General features: G+C 40.4%; 1 protein-coding gene across 1 annotated transcript in view; it reads right to left on the bottom strand.

Moving 5' to 3' along the window:
* Positions 1 to 9,359: 9,359 nt before the first annotated feature.
* The window catches only part of PPP1R14C (protein phosphatase 1 regulatory inhibitor subunit 14C), a 54,964-nt gene continuing 45,147 nt past the window's right edge, over positions 9,360 to 19,176 (bottom strand). The window contains exon 4 of the mRNA XM_054194425.1: positions 9,360 to 10,685. Within this exon, the coding sequence (XP_054050400.1) occupies positions 10,611 to 10,685 (75 nt within the window). The 3' untranslated portion in view covers positions 9,360 to 10,610. The remainder of the gene's footprint in view (positions 10,686 to 19,176) is intronic.

Below are 19,176 nucleotides of genomic sequence, written 5' to 3'. Positions count from 1 at the left end.
AAGGCAAATATCACTCCAGTCTTCAAAAAGGGCAAGAAGGAGGACCCAGGGAACTACAGACCGGTTAGTCTCACCTCCATTCCTGGGAAGGTAATGGAGCGACTCATTCTGGATGTTATCTCCAAGCACGTTCAGGAGCAGGAAGTTATTGGAAGTGGTCAACATGGATTTACCAAGAGTAAATCATGCTTGACCAACCTCATAGCCTTCTATGATGTTATAACTGGTTGGCTGGATGAGGGCAGAGCAGCAGATACCATCTACCTTGACTTCATCAAGGCTTTTGACACTGTCTCCCATAACATCCTCATTAGGAAACTGAGGAAGTGTGGACTAGATGAGGGGACAGTGAGGTGGATTGAGAGCTGGCTGTGTGACAGGTCTCAGAGGGTTGTGATTAATGGAGCAGGGTCAAGTTGGAGGCCTGTAACCGGTGGTGTCCCCCAGGGGTCAATACTTGGACCAGTATTGTTTAACATATTCATCAATGACCTGGACAAGGGGACAGAGTGTGTCCTCAGCAAGTTCGCTGATGATACCAAACTGGGTGGGGTGGCTGACACCCCAGAGGTCCATGCTGCCATCCAGCGTGACCTAGACAGGCTGGAGAGCTGGGCAGAGAAGAACCTAATGAGGTTCACCAAGGATAAGTGTAGGGTCCTGCACCTGGGGAGGAAGAATGTCATGCACCAGTATAGGTTAGGGGTGGACCTGCTGGAAAGCAGTTCTGAAGAAAAGGATCTGCGGGTTTTGGTAGACAGTAAATTATCCATGAGCAAGCAATGTGCCCTTGTCGCCAAGAAGGCCAATGGAATTCTGGGCTGTGTAGGGAAGAGCATGGCCAGCAGGTCAAGGGAGGTCATTCTCCCCCTCTACTCTGCACTGGTGAGGCCACAACTGGAATGCCGTGCCCAGTTCTGAGCTCCCCAGTTCAAGAGAGACAGGGAACTACTGGACAGAGTCCAGCGTAGGGCAGCAAAGATGATTGAGGGACTGGAGCATCTCCCTCATGAGGAAAGGCTGAGAGAGCTGGGACTCTTTAGCCTCGAGAAGAGAAGGCTGAGGGGAGACCTTGTTAATGTTTACAAGTATCTAAAGGGTGGGTCTAAGGAGGATGGAGCCAGACTCTTTTCAGTGGTTCCCAGTAACAGGACGAGGGGTAACGGGCACAAGCTGGAACATAGGAAGTTCCGATCAAATATGAGAAAAAACTTCTTTACAGTAAGGCTGGCACAGAGCACTGGAACAGGCTGCCCAGAGAGGTTGTGGAGTCCCCTTCTCTGGAGACATTCAAGACCCACCTGGATGCAGTCCTGAGTAATGTGCTCTAGGCAATCCTGCTCTAGCAGGGGAGTTGGACCAGATGATCTCTAGAGGTCCCTTCCAACTCTGAAATTCCATGAACTGTTTTTTCTACCAGGGTCCCTATGTACTACAGCAAAGCAGAGAAGTGATATATGAAAGCCTCCTACTACTAACCCAATTTAAAGGAAGGTTGCTTTCTAGTCAATGAAATAAGTAGCCTGCATTTAACTTGATAGAGGGCAAACTACATCAGCTCTAAACCCAACCGATACCAGCATATTTCAATTTTATCTAGCTTGTCTACCTCATGGGTTTCTGTGCACAAGCAGACCTAAGGTCCTACCAGCACAGGAGGGAGCTCCACAGGCTACATGGGATGCACCAAGAAGGGCACCAAAGCAGATCAGGAGCACGGTCAGCTCCAGCATCTACAAGTGTTATTTTCCTGATTGTTCCTGACCTTCATGTTTTTATCACAAGCCCATCATCCTTCCTAGGATTTCTGTTCCTGAAATTGTTGGAGATGGGAAAGGAAGTTTTAGACCTCCACCAACAGAGCAAACAACTTAAAAGTGGCCCCTGAGAAAGCATCTCAAGAAACAATCAAACAATCCAATACGCATTACATAATTATAATTATATGCATTATATATATATTCAGGACTCCGTAGTCTCGGAGTGCCTACATTAGCTTACCTCATGATTTTTGAGCATTTGAGATTAGCAATGTTCAGACAGGGAGGAAACTTAGAAAGAAGTGGAAGGTCAGCATATTCTTGTACCATACCTGCTGTTTGATCTGTGTTCCCAGCCCTGCTGCATATTTCACAGCTGCTCCTCAATTTCTAGTTAACAAGAATCAGTGGTTGGATACAAAGGCTCTGAACAGAGAGATGTGAAACTCAGGACTGGGGCTGGGCATGACAGCCTGTCTTTCTTCAGCAGAGAAAACACAGCAATACTGTGGGTTAATCAGATTTATTTGATCTATCTTGAATCCCTACCTAGTTATCTTTGCTGGTGCTGCAGAGGTGGCATAATTTTTATATACTTGAATTTCTGTTGCAAAAGGGATGAGAGCACTAGAGAAGAATTCTGAGGGAGGAGGAACAGTTGTTAGAGCAGATACCAACTGCAACCATAAATAAAAACTGTGAGAAATACAAGGAATTAGGAAGCAGCTAACAAGATCAGAACTGAAAAAGTCATACTAATTTCAAGAAGTGCTCAGATTTTCACATGTGAGAGGTAACCTGAAGGGGAAAAGTTAAACAATTATCACTTCACTCAACCCTAGCATTAAAACTTCTAGTTTTTGAAGAGTTGACATATATTTTTAAACACATTGGCCTTGTGTCAAGGACAGAAAATCCAGCCTCAGAGTGATTAAGTGCTGAGCTGAATGTACAGCTTCATAGACGAAGAAATAATCAATACAATATGCTAAGTGTCAGTTCTTGACCAAGGCACACTAGAGGACAAAAGAAAGAGCAGGCACTTCAGGTAGACTATTAAAATTCCAAGGATTTACCATTATAAAACACACGCTACTGTGGTACGTTGTTGATATGGAAACAGAAATACCTTCGAGACAAGTATGAAGAGGGGCATCTTGCAAAGAAGTTATAGCTTACATAGCCTTTTTCCAATATGGGATCATTTTGTGCCTGTTTTAAGCCTAAACCAGCACCAGAAAAATTCCCCAAAGAAATACGTTGAAGTATTTCTGATGACTGTGAAAGTTATATTAAAAGGACAGCTGGAGTTTAGGAGGCATGAATTAAATGGATCCAGATAAAAGAACGTTAAACAGCTTCATTTTCTCTCAAAAACAGACGTTGTCAGTTGGTAATAGCATATGTACAGCTATACTCATTTGAAAGACTTGCTTTTTAGGTACATATTTCAGAGGAACAGAGTTATTTTTATGTTCGGGTTGGCAACAAACTCCTGTCCTTCCCAAATGAAAAACATGCTTTTCCTAATTTCAAGGCTGAAAAGCTGCAGTATTACTTACTGGCAGCAGCAGCAGAGACTACACACATCACAGCCACTGCAAAATGGAAAAGGGTGATCCTACCAGTGCTCTGCCGAACACACTCACTCATCAGCCCAAACATTGGACTCAGGGTTGAGCAAGTTAGCGGATACATGATTACACAGGCGTGCTAATATCTGCATTACTCCTGAAGAACCTGTACTCACCTTTCCACAGGGACACTGCCTGGACCCAGCGCAAAGCCCAGTGGAGCCTGAGGGAAGAAAGTTAATCTCATATGGGTTTGGTTTTTTTTGCAAAGGACACAAAGATCTCTATTGGTCAAGTTGTGCATCTGCCACCAGTTACTCCTTGTTTTGTTACTTGTAGTACACCCTCAGGTTTCTAAACAAGAACGTTTCTGCAGCCCTGCAAACACTATTGAAGTGTCTTCCAGGTATTGGGGAAAAAAATTTAAGGGCCACTTCTTTCTTTTTTTTTTCCCCCCCTAGAATGCAACAGAAAACATTTGATTAGCTCCAGGAGCTTTGTTCTCTCCTTATAGCATGTGGCTGAGTTGCATTCATACACTGATGAAGACTTACTCGGGAAAGAAAAAGTAAAGAAATAAGGCAAAAAGTGAGCAAGCTCCAGCAGTATCAGGCCATAATTCAGCAGACACTAAGATTTACAGCATCCTTTCTAGTCTTTTGGATTGATTTGGTATTGGCAGCAGAGCCTCTATGGCAGAAATAGCACCAGATGACACATTCCCATTTCCACTTAGAAAGAGGTCCTTACGAAAAATAATCAAGCTGTTAAATTGACAGAATGGGGAAAATTAATGCAGACTGTAGACAAATGCACCATGACAGTACTGGAGGCAATGGATACCAAAACTGATTTAGTAGCTACTGCTTTGGTAGGCTTGAAATTAAGACTGGAGAGACACAATGAATTGTATGCTTTCTGTTGAAGATTATTAGTTGCAAGAACAAGGCTTGAAACTGCCCAAGGCCCACATTAGCATAGGTTAAGTCCAACTCCATTTTTGGTATGGTGTGGTAGTCAACCAAGACACATGATCCATTACATTTCTACAAGCATTAAGCAGTGCACTGTCCCCCCTCTGCCCACAGCTCTGCCCAGGTAGAGTGGAAGCAACCCTCAAGCAGCATCCAGAAGTCCTCTCTGTTGTGGCAACTCTTAGGTCACACCTGAAGCCTACCTATCTAGCCTACCACAGTGGTAGTTCACTAAGTCAATTCTAGTGCCTTTGCCTCAAGCACCATGATGGCACACTGTTTGTAGCCTTGGCATGGCTCTGAGTGGGTACTGGTTGCTGGACAAGCCTGAGGCATCTATTGAATCCTTTTTGTTTGCTTCATGAAGGTACCTGCTACTCACTGCAGTAGTAGAGGCTGCACAAATAGGAAGGCAGGCCCTGACCCAAAGCCAGGTTCAGACAGAGCTGTGGGGAGACCTGCCTGCAGGGTCAGCACAGCAACCACTGTCACAAATTGGCTTCTCTTATTGGGAAACAGCAGATATTGATGGGAGTTTCAAAGTTATCCTTATTGGGATTCCCTCTTTGCTAGAGATTAATATATTAAATAAGGGGGCTTCCAGCCTGTTTTTGCCTCAGGTCAAGCAACACGAAGGGAAATCCTGGATAAGTACAATCCTGTCGTAGCCTGCATGATCCAGTTCTTCATGCATCTGATAGTACTGACTGCTCCATGTCCCACAAGCCCCAGTATGACTATGGACTACAAGAGGGCACACAGATCCATCCGCAAAGCCAGAGCAAGAGTCAAAGCCTTGCTGACACTGACAAAGGATCCTCCTTTAGGAGGCAGGGAAGTTTCTTCTGCTTTTTTCTCTCCCTGTCCCCTAGAAGGTGTGGTCAGACAAGTCTCTGTCCTTGAAGTGGATTGGATCCTATATGTTTTGGTAATTAGTTACGTGCTTCAAGTCCAACACGATATTACATGGTTAGTCAATCAGACTGAAACCCCTGCTAAGGGCTATCCCAGGAGATTTTTGATTTTGAACTTAGAGGAAAAAGTTCAACTAAAACACCAATGCAGCGAGAGAAGACATTTGATGAGTTTACCATGAAACAAAACCTGTTAACTGCACCTCCAATAGAAGTTTCCATCTTGACCACATTTTAAAAAATAAGTTTTTAAATAGCTCAGTTTCTTTAATTTTAAATAGCTAATGGCAAATATTGTTGGAAAACAGAAAAGTCTGTAAGTAGTGTAAGCTAATACCTCAGAGAATTTGGTGATTAGTTCTACTGAAAAAAATAATGCAAATAAAACCCCATCAGCACTAAGTAAGATTATTATAAATAGCCATTTCAAAACTTCAGAAACACTATTTATACTGATGGCAGAATCCTACAGTGGCAAGAGCAGTTTTGCCACACTAGGTATTTTCAAGGCACAATTTCTCTTCTTCAGTTTCTCTCTAGTTATCAATAGCAACTTCAATTACATTCACACTTACTATTCACTTACTGACAGAAAAAAAGAACCAGAAGTAACATGGAAGTCAAGTAAAAAGTAGTAGAGTTGTATATATATAGCTGGTACTGGTAATCTGATTTGACCACTTCATAGGCATCTAGTGACATGGCCACAATACATAAATATACAAATCAGTTTCTTGTTTCTTCTGCTTTACAAAATTCTAAAAAAATAAAAAATAAAAAAAATTGAATATGATGTCTAGAGTTTTAAGGTCTTTGATTGTCTTGACTGAACTGAGTAATTCATCTAATGAGAACTTATCTAGAAAAGCATCCAAATTCAATTTGGGGATACTAATAGACCGTGATCTCACCTACTCCCTCAGTAGCAGACTCAAATGGCTTCTCACCCTCACGATCGAGGTGCTCTATGTTCTTCCACACTTCAAGTTTCCTTCCTTTATCTTCCAGGCATTCTTCTTCCTTATGCTTTTCTCCAATACAATCTCATTTTCTTCCCACACAGAAATATGTGCAGCAAAGCAAGACTCTTCTCAGTTTTCTTAATAGCTAAACATGTAACAGGTAATTTTCTTAGTGATTTTTTCCTAGACTTCCCAGCACTTGATTTCTTTTCTGCCTGCCTCCCTCCCTAAATCCCAGCCATCCTTTTAAAAAGCAATGCATGCAGTTATTCAGTACCTGCTTAACATCTGTGCATGACGCTGGCAATGACAAGCCTTATGTAGCCAAGGAGCAATTAATCCTTTTGTTAGAGCACTTCACCAAGAGTTCAAGTTCAACTGTTTGTTCAGAATGAGACCTGTGTCTTCTAGTTTCCAAGCAACAGGCTCTCTGTTGATGCAGCCCACATGGCCTTTTTTTTTTTTTTACCCTGAAGGTGCATGTTTACATTAAGGCTGTCTTAAATCAGCAAAAACATCATAGAAATAGATTGCTGAGTAATTCCAGTTTCACATACACTATTATACCTACCAGGGTAAAGCACTAAAGACTCTTACCAAGACTCAGTGTCAAAGAGTTCGAAGTTCACAAAAGGAGCAGCTGTTTTGCTCCTGCTTTTCTTGGTCATGTTCTCAGAGAACAAGAAAAGCTTCCCTCCCACGTTTCCCCCACATGTTCCCTGCATGAATGGCAACTTTAGGAGTAAAACCCATCATAGGAATAATGGGGGGTAGGGGCAAAAACAAGGCTGGCCGAAGAATGGCTCATCTCCTTTCTTTTGTGCCACGGGAACATACTATCTTATCACCGCAGCCTAATATGATCACAAGCACTTTCCTCCTCTTTCTAAGCCAACTGGAAGAACAACCACAGGAGACGACATACTGTCAGCTCCTGCTGTAAAACATGCAAAGGCTAATTATACCGTGAAGGAGACCCCAGAAACACACACTCTTGCAGACAATCTTTGTACACTGGAGAGGCACTTGAATACCAAAACAAAAACCTCAGCTATATTTGTAAGAGGGAACTTCAGTTCCTTTCATTAGCCACTTAAAAACCCCAGAGGAAGCTCTCATTGCAGATAGAGTTGGCCCTTCTCACGAACGCAGTCCAAGCCAAGGCAGTGAAGAGCCTGGGCTGTAAGATTTCATTTCAAAGTTGTTTCAGTAACAGTGTGCTATTGATAGGCCCCTTGAATATTGCCCAGAGCCAAGAACACCCACACAGTATAAAGACATAGAGCGCAATGAAATCTTAAGTGAATGGGTTGATTCTACCCTCACTTACACCAAGGCCAAGAGTATCTCCATTAAGAAAATGTACCAATAATAAGACCCTGTAAGTTTCCAGTAAAATCAGTCCAGCTGCAAATAAAAGCTATTTAGAGTTTAGGTTTGCTCACTCACACTTGTAAGATAGCAAAACATGTAGAGCTAGAGGAGAGGAAGCCCTTTCACAGAAGTGACTGTCCCACAAAAAAAACAGTAAGGACTGTCCCAACCTTCATTGTTTCTAAGAGTGCCACCAAACCAATTGGTTTTAAAAGGGGACAGACTGCTATTTTCCACAGCTACTTCAGTGCAAGATGAATAGGACAAATGATGCAAATGTGCAATGCGCACAGTTGGGTGGGCATTTTTTAGACAAGTAACATAAGGGGAAAAATATTTGTGGAATAGCATTTTGCTGCAGGAGGCAAGACAACTGGTGCAGTTGCTGTTACTTGACATTTCTGATTTTGCATATCATTATTATAAAGGAAGAAAAAATTATATTTGAAAGCGTAAGTGAAGTCAAAATGCATCTGTAGATGTGGAAATTACTAGAACATTTGATGTTCAGACTTGGGGTTGTTTCTAAATATCACCTGCAAGATGTAAGGCACCTGTAACTACCTCAGCAGGTGAAAAGGTGTATTGCATGCTCTCAGTTGTTTCAGTCCACATGTAAATGCACGTGAATAAATTTACGAGTCAGGGAACAGTACCCATGAGCAAACAGCATTTCAGACACCAGCTCAAAAAACTCTAAACATTGCTAACAAGTCTCAAATCATAAGGTTTTTTTTTACATTTTGGACATATAAATTTTGTGCTTACAAAAGGCTATCAATGGTTTTACAACCCAACAGGCTTTAAGGCCTGTGAAAGTACCTGTCCAGTCAAACATCAGAAGTTTGCTAGTAATTAAGACTTCTTTACTAACACCACTGATTTCTGCCTCCAGACTTGAGTGAAAAATCTAACCAAAGGCCTCTTACCTCAGGAGTTAAGGAAGCTTTTCTTGCAACTCTCTCTCCTTCAAAGGTTGATGTTAATATAAACTTGGTTATTTAGATATAACTACATCAGTTCCTCTGTAAGGAACACAGATCACGGAGAGACAATCTCCTTGTGGCAAGACAGGTCATTCACATGGGCCTCTTCCAGAACCAAAGACGTCCCACAGATAATGCTGACAACAATAGTGGGACATCCCAAGACAGAAACAGATGAAATCACAAGCTCCCCATGATTTCCCTGGAGCACAGATTTCACTTCACAATTTAAAAAAAAAAAAAATTGCTGGAAGACACCTTAGGAAACCTGAGCTGAATTGCAACTTCAGCAAGGTACAATATTTAAGTTTAAGACACTGCAGGCAAACAACTCAAGTCTTTTCTTAGGGCTGCTGGAATTTCTTGAAGAGAATTCAGAGAGATGCAGAAGGGAAGAATGGTAGAGTGCCTCCTGCTGAAAGACCCCCTTTCTGCCACAACTTCAGAAGAGAACAGTTACCTGGTGTAAGTCCTCCCCTACTCTCATCTCTCATGGAAGAAAAAGAAGGAAGTAGCAGCTTTTACCTGAAGAATTTCCAGGCTTTTTTTCTTCATTTTTAAATCCCCCAGGGAAGAGGGAAGGAAGGCCTCATATGCAAAAGACTTTCCCAAACGACCCTTTTGAGTGCACCAGGTTACAGGAGATCAGCTGAGCAATATTAGGCAAGGGCTGAGTGACACTGGGCACACTAAAAGCTGATTAAGGTCTATACAGCTGGGTTCTCACATACTTACCACCTCACAGGCTTCTCTTTTTGACAAGGGAGTCCATTTACCAACCTACTCAGCAACAGTAGTCTTGTAAAGTGTACATGTAACAAGTCACAAGTTGTTCCATTTATTTGAGTAAATATCTGGTAAATAAAATCATCGGTAAACATTACAAAATTAAATACATTAAAAAAGCTTGCCAGTATACATAAAATTCACAAACATGTACTTCTTTTGAAAAATAAAATATGTTCAGAGCACCCTTGATATAAAATGCCTGACTAGTGTCACCTACCAGCATATGGTAGCTTATTGAACATTTCAGTGAGGACATTTTCTAGGAGGGAGCAGGGATCTCTCTTCTGTTCTTGCTTTTACAAGTAAGAGAGCCCAAGTTAAGAAGTCCCCCACTTCTCAGGGCAGAGCCATAAACAAAGATTATAATATTCTTTGCCTACCTTAACAGGAGAGGAATCTGCATTCAATTAAGACCACATCGCTAAATGCAAGACAGTGCTTGTAATTCATTTTGGAAGCACTGCATTTCCTCCACTGTGTAGCAGCTTTTAAACGGTGACGGACATTTCTCTAGATATTACTGCAGGCCCTTATTCAGTATAGGTTAGCACAGTTCCAAGACACCATGAGGTGGAGAGGAAATGACCTGGCAAAGCATCAAAGTCAATCAAATAACTTTAGGTCTACAAATTAAGCCCTTAAAATTCCCAATTCTCATATGCTGCAGTCTAAACAAGAAGATATGATTAAATTCTTCACTGGGCTGCTTTAAGGGTATTTAGAAAAATGGCAGCACTCATTTTAGTAATCTAAATTGGTACCTTCTGGTAGCAAATTTGCTATAACCACCATTTAAATAATTTACTGTAACAAACTTTCCCTTCCATCCATGTGAAACAGTATTCGCAACCCACTTTATAATTTATGTACAGACAAGCACAAGAAACTTGACATCCATGAGTTAAATGTACAACCAACTTAAAAAAACGTTATCCAACTAGTTGCAAGGAGAAGTCTCCTAGCTCTGTAAATTTACAAGATCTTCTGGTTCACCACGTAGGCTTGCTGCCCCTCATCACTAACTCTTGGATTCTTCACTTGCTTCAGTAATCCTCTCAAGTGAAAGTTGAGCAGCATCCAAATTGTTGATATTCTTGATTTTAAAAAATTGACACTTAAAAAAGAACCCTTAAAACACACAAAAGAAATTCCTTGAGTCAAAACTGAATGAAATCAAAAGAGTTGTGGAGAAAGACAACTATTTTAATAGAGGTCTTGTATTCAAAGTCCCATTTCCCTTGACATGTCTTTTACAGAGTGCTACTACTTCAAGTTATTTATATACTCTTCTTTTGAGGGGGACTGAGTTTCCTCATTCCTCTTATCCGAGTTAGCAGCTCTTTGATAAATTCCTAGGAAAAAAGATTAGAAAATATGAGTAATTTGTATGATCCCATAATACCATGATTGAGTTTTTAAAAAAAAATCAAAGTAAACCATACATTTTTATTTAAGCTTTTACTGCTAAACTGGAATTTCTCTGGCCTGATCTCCAGGAACCTTGTATGCATATTCTCATGACACAGTGGAGGTGTGAACAACTAGCTTTTCCTCTGCATGAGTGTTCAGTCTCCGTTGCTAGCTGTCCTTCAAGCTTTTACTACACAGGGCCTTCTACCAACTGTTGGATCAAGCAAAATCTACGGCTGGATACAATGCAAATAGTCAGAGCAGACTTTCACGGTTTAAGCCTGCACAGAAATCAGCAATCCTGCCAAAAGAGGTGTTTCTTTCACCACTCTCCACACCAGCACTTGCATTTTGGTTGGCTGCATACTCAGCTGGAACAGAAAGCTGATCTGGCTAAAAACTCAGCTGTTTTTCCTCTTGCCCTGCTACTTTCCAAGCTGGCTCAGCTCTCCAACCAGGCTCACCACTCAGCCCTACACCAACATTCATGAGACAAGGCAGGAACAAGGAGCTTATGCTGGGTGAAACTGGTTGTGGAGCTCAGTGAATGACACTGTTCTGAGGAAAAAAAAAAAATATTAATGGACCAAGTCTTTATTCATATTTTCCCCAGTTTCAGCACATGCTTTCTTTTTAAATTGTGAGAGAACTGAAGCTTACAGAGTTGCAGCATTATCTGAAATCCTTTTGGTATACGATTTCTTATAATAACTGCAGATGCATTAAAAGCTAAATCAACCCCTTACTGTCATATTGGGAGAATAATGTTTACCCACAGTACTATGTATACACCTAAAAAAAGGTTCTTATCATTAGATCATTTAGCTATAAACATGAAATGCAATTATGAATTTAGTCAGTCAGGTTGATGTGAAAGGACAAAATGCATGACTTCCTAGATGAATGCTTGAGGCTAAAAATTCCAGTGAACAAGGTCAACACCTAAATGACAACAGAGTACCTTTCAAAAAAAAGTCACATTGAAACATATATTACCCAGGTGCTACACTGTGCAGGAAAGTCTCTGTAAATGTGTATTTTAACTTAAGAAAGATGTTAGATCTTTCTGGTGGGACCACAGTCCTGGCAGGTATCACCCCAACAGAGCATTTTCCTTTCCTGACAGTTTATGCATGTCTATACTGTACTGCATGTACTGTTGCACCGTGGTTACTACTGCACCAACACTAGCTGTGGCTTCAACTAACAGCAGCAAAGACAGTGCAGCACACACATCAGCGTGGGCTACAAACACTCACCAAGAAACCTTTTATGTTCTGGCCTCCACTACTGAACTAACTAGATCAAGGCCAGTACAGGAATACATCTATGCATACCAGTACTGCGCTTCTCATCTGGGTAGACAGATAGTCTAAACAGATGATCAGAAAAACAGATTTGTTAAGACCCCAAATCCTCCGCCCTCCATCCTTCAGAAGCTGTCTTTTTCCGCATAGGCACAAGCCACTACAACAATATCTACTCTAAACTTGTCAGAGTACAGTACTTACCCATTCTGAGGTCAGAAAAAGGAAAATTCACAGCTTTCAATGCACTATGCATTGGTTCTGTGTTATCGTTTCATCATTGTAAAGACCTGCTAGATAATGCAAAACTAATATGGCATGGTGCTGTTTAAAACATAAATACACTTTAGGATTTTTCACTATCAAACTTAAATGAAGCCCTGCAGTGAAATCATTATAGAAGTAAACTCTCTAAAGTGATCTTAAAAGGTTTTTACTTGGGATTAATGCAATTAGTATTGCTTTTCAACAGCTCTTTCCATAAAAAGCTATACCCCCATGCCAAAACATCAGATTAAGACAGCTTTGGGAAGGAACAGACTGAGTTCAGTTCTTCCCTTTGGAAGACTTTATTAGCTGTCTGTTAAAGCCACAAATACTCTACACTATCTTCACTCACCATCAAGGCAGCAACAGGACACTGCAACTGGAAACTGTCCAACTACTTCACAGAAGTTGAAAGTAAGAGCCTTACAGGAAGAAGGGGCATTTGCAGAGTGGGCAGGAAAATCTATGGCAATCTGACTGTGCCCATTTGGGATATCCCTGTTTGAGAGGCACCTCTGCCATTTCTCTGTCTGTTTTCTCCCGCAACTCAGAAGAGTTTGGAGCAAGTTTCCCTTGGACATGGAACAGATACGGGTCAGTTGCTTTTTAACAGAACATCACAGTAAGGGAGGGGAGTTCCTCCCCTTATACTCTGAAGCAGTACCACAAGCACCTTCTTTTGCAAAACAAAATATTTGCCTGAAGTTTCCAAGCAAGTTTCACACCACCTAGAACCTTCTTAGTACTGCCAAAATAATCCAAAATGTAGGGGCAACCCCCTAAGCAGACCTGAAGTAATTGAGGCTATTCTATAAGGAAGAGGAAGGAAGTTGTATTCACTTGAAGTACATATAATAATTGAAAATGCTTTACTCGGGAACCATTTTTTTTGAAATAAGGGTCTGCAGTACCAAACAGTAAAACCCAATGAGCATTTTATACATGACAGACATTTTCCACAAGGCAGTAGGGTTGTTGTGCACATCCCATGGGTGTACAAACCACAGCATTGGTTCAGTACCTTTCTGATTTAAGTATCATTTTGCATCTGACACTTGCATGGAGCCAGCTGTGCCCCAGTGCTTGTGCCTTTCTTGTTTTGCAGCTCCCCATCAAGGAAAGGCAGCATTCTAGCAAAGACACACATTTTCCCTCTTGGAGGCAGGAAAGGAGACTTCGCAGCATTTCAATAAGCCTTCACTTTATAACTAACCAACTCAGCTTTATGACAGTAATACCCGTTTGTTTTCTCTAAACATCACTCAAAAATTGCAGTTTTATTCCTTGTGGACATTTGAGTCAAGGCTTAATAGAAGGCTTAATATCCACATCTATCTCAACCTCATACACAAACATTTTACACAGTGCATTTTACTGAAATCCCCTCTAGGAGATATGATGAAGTTTAGCATCATGCATTTGAAAGCTGATCATGTACCAATCTATGTTAAAAGTAGTTCTGTAACACAGGTTGGATTATCTACTTATATATACTTACATAATACTTATTTAACTCAGAGAGCTGGAAGACATTTAACAATAATTCAGCTAAATATTCAAGAACTTAGGAATTATTCCTTGGAGGGCTACAGCCAGAAATACACAGGACACATCTACTTTCAGTAGAAGAAAAATCTTGTACCAGCACTTTGGGCCTTGGTAAGTGGGGAAAAAAAAAAAGGGGCAAAAATGTACACAAACTCAGTTTAAATTCTTTTTAGATTTTCTGCAAGACGACCACCTTTAAATACAGTTTTGTAACAAATATTGAGAGTCCTGTTGATTTTTAATACAGAATCATTGTTTCTAGAATATGTCTTTCTAATTCTAAAGGCAAATTTAAATGGGAGACAGACTAAATCTATAGTTCATTTGAACTTATCTATAGTCAGCCTTAGGCATTTGCCTTCTCCCTTCTGTAACACTTCCCCTTGAATCAAAGGCATGCAGTTCAGCAAAAGCATTCATCTAATGTAGAATAAGAAAAATAAAGACTGCAAACAAAAATGCTAATTCAGGAACAGGGTGGAAATCACTTTACCTCTCTGCTTTGGAGGTGTGATTCGTTGTTTTAATGAGGTCATTTGACAGACAATGAATTCCAGGCTCCCTATTCAAGTCTTCCAATTAATTCTGGAAGCTAATTAGACTCTGTCTCTCCAGATTTCCCTTCCACAAGCAGTATACATGTAGTAAGACTAATTCTTAAATGAAAGTTTAAGGTTTCTAGTCCTCCTGCTTCACTAGAGCATGAAATGAATCCTAAACCAGCTTTCCTTCACGCCTTACTTCCCTGCAGCCAAGTCAAAAATCAAGATTTCCTTGACTGTGTGCCCAAGACTATTTCCTGGAGAGAGCCTGATTGGCTGGATGTAAAAAGTAAAGTCAGCCTGGAGAGCAATCCCCACAGCTAGTTGGGGAAGAAACTAAACAATAGCTCAAAAATGCTATCTGAATGGGAAGGAAAAAAAATAAATAAGGAAAACCAAGAAAGACAGAGAGGGAACTCTACTGCTAAACATCTTCCCTTCCACACAGGCTCAAACCTGAAACCAGTCGCACAGGAAGAAAGGAACTGACGAGGCTTTGGGAGAACGGGGCCAGAAGCTGCCTTCTATTAGCAAGAACTGGTGCAGCATCTCTGCAGCCTCCCATCAGCACAGCCTCTTCAGTGAGGCCAACGCACCACCAGTGCCCAGAGGAGGACAAGACACAGCAATTTAGCTTCTTGGTGAGCCCTGTACATACTACAAAGCTTAGCTATGATCAAGACATGCAGTCCAGTTATTCTCCAATTCGGCAGCATGTAAACAAGCACAGCTTATTCTCATCAAATAAGTGTTTGTTCCTCCATTCTTACAGTATTGCTATTGGTATTTGTAAGTCATATTTGTCAGTACCCACAGAAATGAAAACATGCAAGCTTAATTTCCTTCAACACTGTAGCACAATATAGGGCAGATCTCAGCAGGCATATAAACAGTTTTAGTTCACTGAATTCAGAGTGGTCAAATGGATGAACAAGAAATCATGTTTTTCTAGAAATGCCTCTGTCTGCATTGCTTTTAAATATGCATGTTTCTTAACTTTTTTCTTTACAAAATGTTATATTTTATTTCAAGTAATGTGGACACATAATACAGTTACTGTGGCTTAATAATTTACCACCCATCAGCTGAGCTGCAATGTCTATGAGCTCCTAGGCTTGCCCAGATGTGAGGCAGTACACTGCACTGAGGCTTTACAACACATCTTTAGTTACTCTTGCTTCATATGGGTATCCTGTGTATTGCTGCCTTGCAACTATATTTAAAAAAAACATAGTAACATTACCTTGAATAGTTCATGACACAGTAGGACAAAAAAAATATATGATCCTTCAAAAGTTCAGAAGTTTCATTTCAGAAGGACTGAGCTTTCTATTTATGTCTGCATACTAAATACATACATTATCTGAAGACATACCCAAAATAGTTTTTAGTTTTAAAAACCACAGTGCCTGGACCACTCTAAAAAGCTGCATCACAAGCCTATCACTTGCTCCAACTAGGAATGAAACTTGGGGAAACATACAGCTAAGCAAATGCATCTCTGCCTTTCTCAAAATTAAGTGTTAAGAGCTGCTGAAATAGTCCAGCCACTGAAGTAACCAAGTAGTCAGTGACTTAAATATCTGCCAAAATTCTCCAGAGAATATGCACAACAATTTAACATAGTTTGTTTGGAAACTATATTAAAAGTTAAAAGTTCCCAGCAAAACAGCTTTCTTTTATGATGTAACTTCATCTCCTTTTTCTCCCATTTTGCACCGAGTGAAGAATTATACCAACAAGATGGTCTAGATAGATTTAGTCCTGCGTGGGAGAGATCTCAAGTCCATTCGCCTGAAGCTTTGTATATTCCTATGGGAAAAGAAAGAAGCTACGAAACCCAAAATCCAATTTATCCAGTTTTCTTCAAAGATTAGTTATCTACAGGCATTGTGTAGTTCAACTGCATCTTTCCAAGTCAGTAAACATAAGAATTGCACGCTCATTGGATTTCTCTCCCATAGCAGTTGAAGAGTCTCCTTGTCATTTCTCCTGTCATCACTTTGGCAGTTCCACCAGCAGAAGCTCTAACTCCCATCAGACACAAATATTTCAGATTTTCTCCAAAGCCCAGTCTAAATGGGTGGTCTTGCTGCTACCAATAGCAGAGATACAATAACAGATTTAGCCAGCCTCCTTCAAAGTGGATATCTTGACAAAACCTCATTGATTTCATGTCCACAGCAGTCTTCCTATTCTAAATAAGAGTCTATTGTCAAGTATCAAACCCCCTATCATCAAGATTACAGATTATATTTCAGTTTCTTTGTTAGCATCACTGCTAACATGAGACTCAAAATTCCCTGTGACCTACATTAAGATTCTCCATCCTATAGACAGAACTGAGACAGCAACTTGACAAAGGTCTGAGTGGGATTTTCCATAGGTGACACATGGCTTTTAGTGAAGCACTGGCTGCTCTGGCACATGAGTGATGCAGGAAGATGCTGCTGCTCCCTGTTCCTTTTCAAGCACAAAAGTTCAGATCCAAGGTTTGACCAAGGCACTGATTTTGCACATAGTATACCCCTTTAAGTTTGTGCAGTCCTAAAAATGAGTTGCTGTTCTCTCAAGTCAAGCCTTGTCTTATGGCAAGACAACATGACATGTACTTTTTTTGAACTAGGTATGATAGTAACAGAAAAGAAAAGGGGAAGCAGAGAAAGCATAAACTGTTTGAAGAATAATTCTAGCACTGTTTAATTTTGCATGGTGGGAAGACGATCACCATGTGTCAAAGCACTGTCTACATTTGAGATCCCAAAGCCTACTATGGCTTGAGTCAGGCAGCTACTCAACTTCTCTTCAACGAGTGAAACTTCACTTCATAGAGCAAGGAGACTGTGGCTCAAGTAAAAGGATGTAAAGTATAAATACGAGTCACATATTGCAGTGATTAATACAAATAAAAATGTATACTTTGCAGTTTGCTAGTTACCAACTGTATCTCTTAGCCACTGTGGTTTGTTTTGTTTTTTTTTTTTTTTAATTTTCATGTTTGTAGAAACAGCCCAGTTGGAAAATTGTGCCCAGAAATTATTTTTAGTTTCTGACACACTTTACAAAACTAACTTTTAATGACTGAATGAAACATCAGCCACATTGCATATGAATCTTGATTAGCAAATCAACATTTTAATTTAAGGATCATTAACGTAAACTTAAATAGCACCCAAAAAATCATACTGACACTTTGCTGATTAACCTTTAGTTGTCTTGTTTGAGTAAACTACATGACTCTTTACAACAAGATGCCCACGTTAAGCATATTTCCATACAAATTAAAACAGCTGTAACTGCTACGTTTTAAAATTTTAGAGCACGTTAGCTTTATTTCTCTTAGAAGAAAGGTTTCATAGCAGTTCCTTGTAAGTTACTGTCAGCTACTATCTTTAGCCAATTTATTGAAGAGGCTAAGAATTCCTTCCACCTTTCAAGTGACCTGGATAACTCTGCTTCTTCTGATGAAAAGTCAATCCATAATACATGCCAAAAAAAAAAAAAAATCGGTCTTTCCTTAACCTTTAGTCTAAATAGAAGACACTAAGAAGACCGACTTAAGATATACTTTTGGGATTTTGTTGTTGGTTTTTTGCTTGTTTTTAAACAGATGGGATAAGAGCTTCAAGTTATTAACCTTTCTGCCTGTATTATTTCTCCTTATGTTCTGAACAGTGGAGACATCACATTACATAATTTTTTCCCCAGTTAGGGATTACTGCCTTTTGCAAACTGTATAACTCTTCATGCTAAAATCCTAGTGCACTTGATTGGCTGTATTTGATTGGTCATGAGAAATGCCATCAGCTCACATCCATTCTCCACAAATCTTCTAGAAATCCTTTCACAAAGCAATTACCTCAATAGTTTTGAGGTCTGCAAATATGAAAGGATTGCAGATTTTCTAGACAAGGTATGGATCCTCATATAGCAAGTTTAAGCCAACTTAAAGGATCTTCTTAGTCCACAAATGACAGGTTACAAATCACTGTTTTTAAGTGGCCTAAGTTAGCAGTCGTGCAGTATTACTGGGCTTATCATGCTACAGATGAAGAAAAGCTGCTGTTATGAAAAACAGTCCTGGGAAGCGACTCTCATTTTGGCAACTATCCTCACAGATGAGATGAGTACTTAATCCACTCCATTTGGCTATCTCAAAAGATTTGTCAAGGAAGATGGATATTCTCCCAGGTAAAGGAGCTGCCTCCATCCCATCAACAGAGGACTGAAGAGGCAGGTCACAAGTTCAGTGTTAAAACCTCACCTTGATTCAAGTGCCTCGAGGGCAGTCAAGCACACACATCCAGGACATTGTTTCCTGTGAACTGCCATACCTACTCGATTTACCAGTATTTCCTGCAGTTCTAGGACCCAGGTTTCCAGTGGAAAACTCACTAACATCTGTTATGTACCTTCATAAGAGCTCTGAAATTTGTCCTTGCATTAAGCATCAAGCTTCAGAGCTAAGAAAAAGAATTTATATTTCATGTTCAATGAAGGAGGAAGAAGGGTAATTATTTAATTCTCTACCTTCATCATCCACCTTCAGATAACACAGAGATAAGAAGTCAGCACAGAAGTGGCTGCTAAACTCTTGGCAACCTGTTCCTCTCACCCACTCATGACCCCACTTTGTCTCGCTAGCCTGTGACAAGAACCAGTCAGGCTCCACATGCCATAGCAGTCTTCACACCTATCTTACGAAGAACAACTAAGGTTCAACAGCACTTGCTGAGAGAAGGCTGGAGGAGGCTGACAGGGGTCATCTG

The sequence above is a fragment of the Rissa tridactyla genome, chromosome 3 (assembly GCF_028500815.1).
Source record: "Rissa tridactyla isolate bRisTri1 chromosome 3, bRisTri1.patW.cur.20221130, whole genome shotgun sequence".
Classification (NCBI taxonomy): Eukaryota; Metazoa; Chordata; class Aves; order Charadriiformes; family Laridae; genus Rissa; species Rissa tridactyla.
This window is presented reverse-complemented; position numbering and strand designations above follow the sequence as displayed.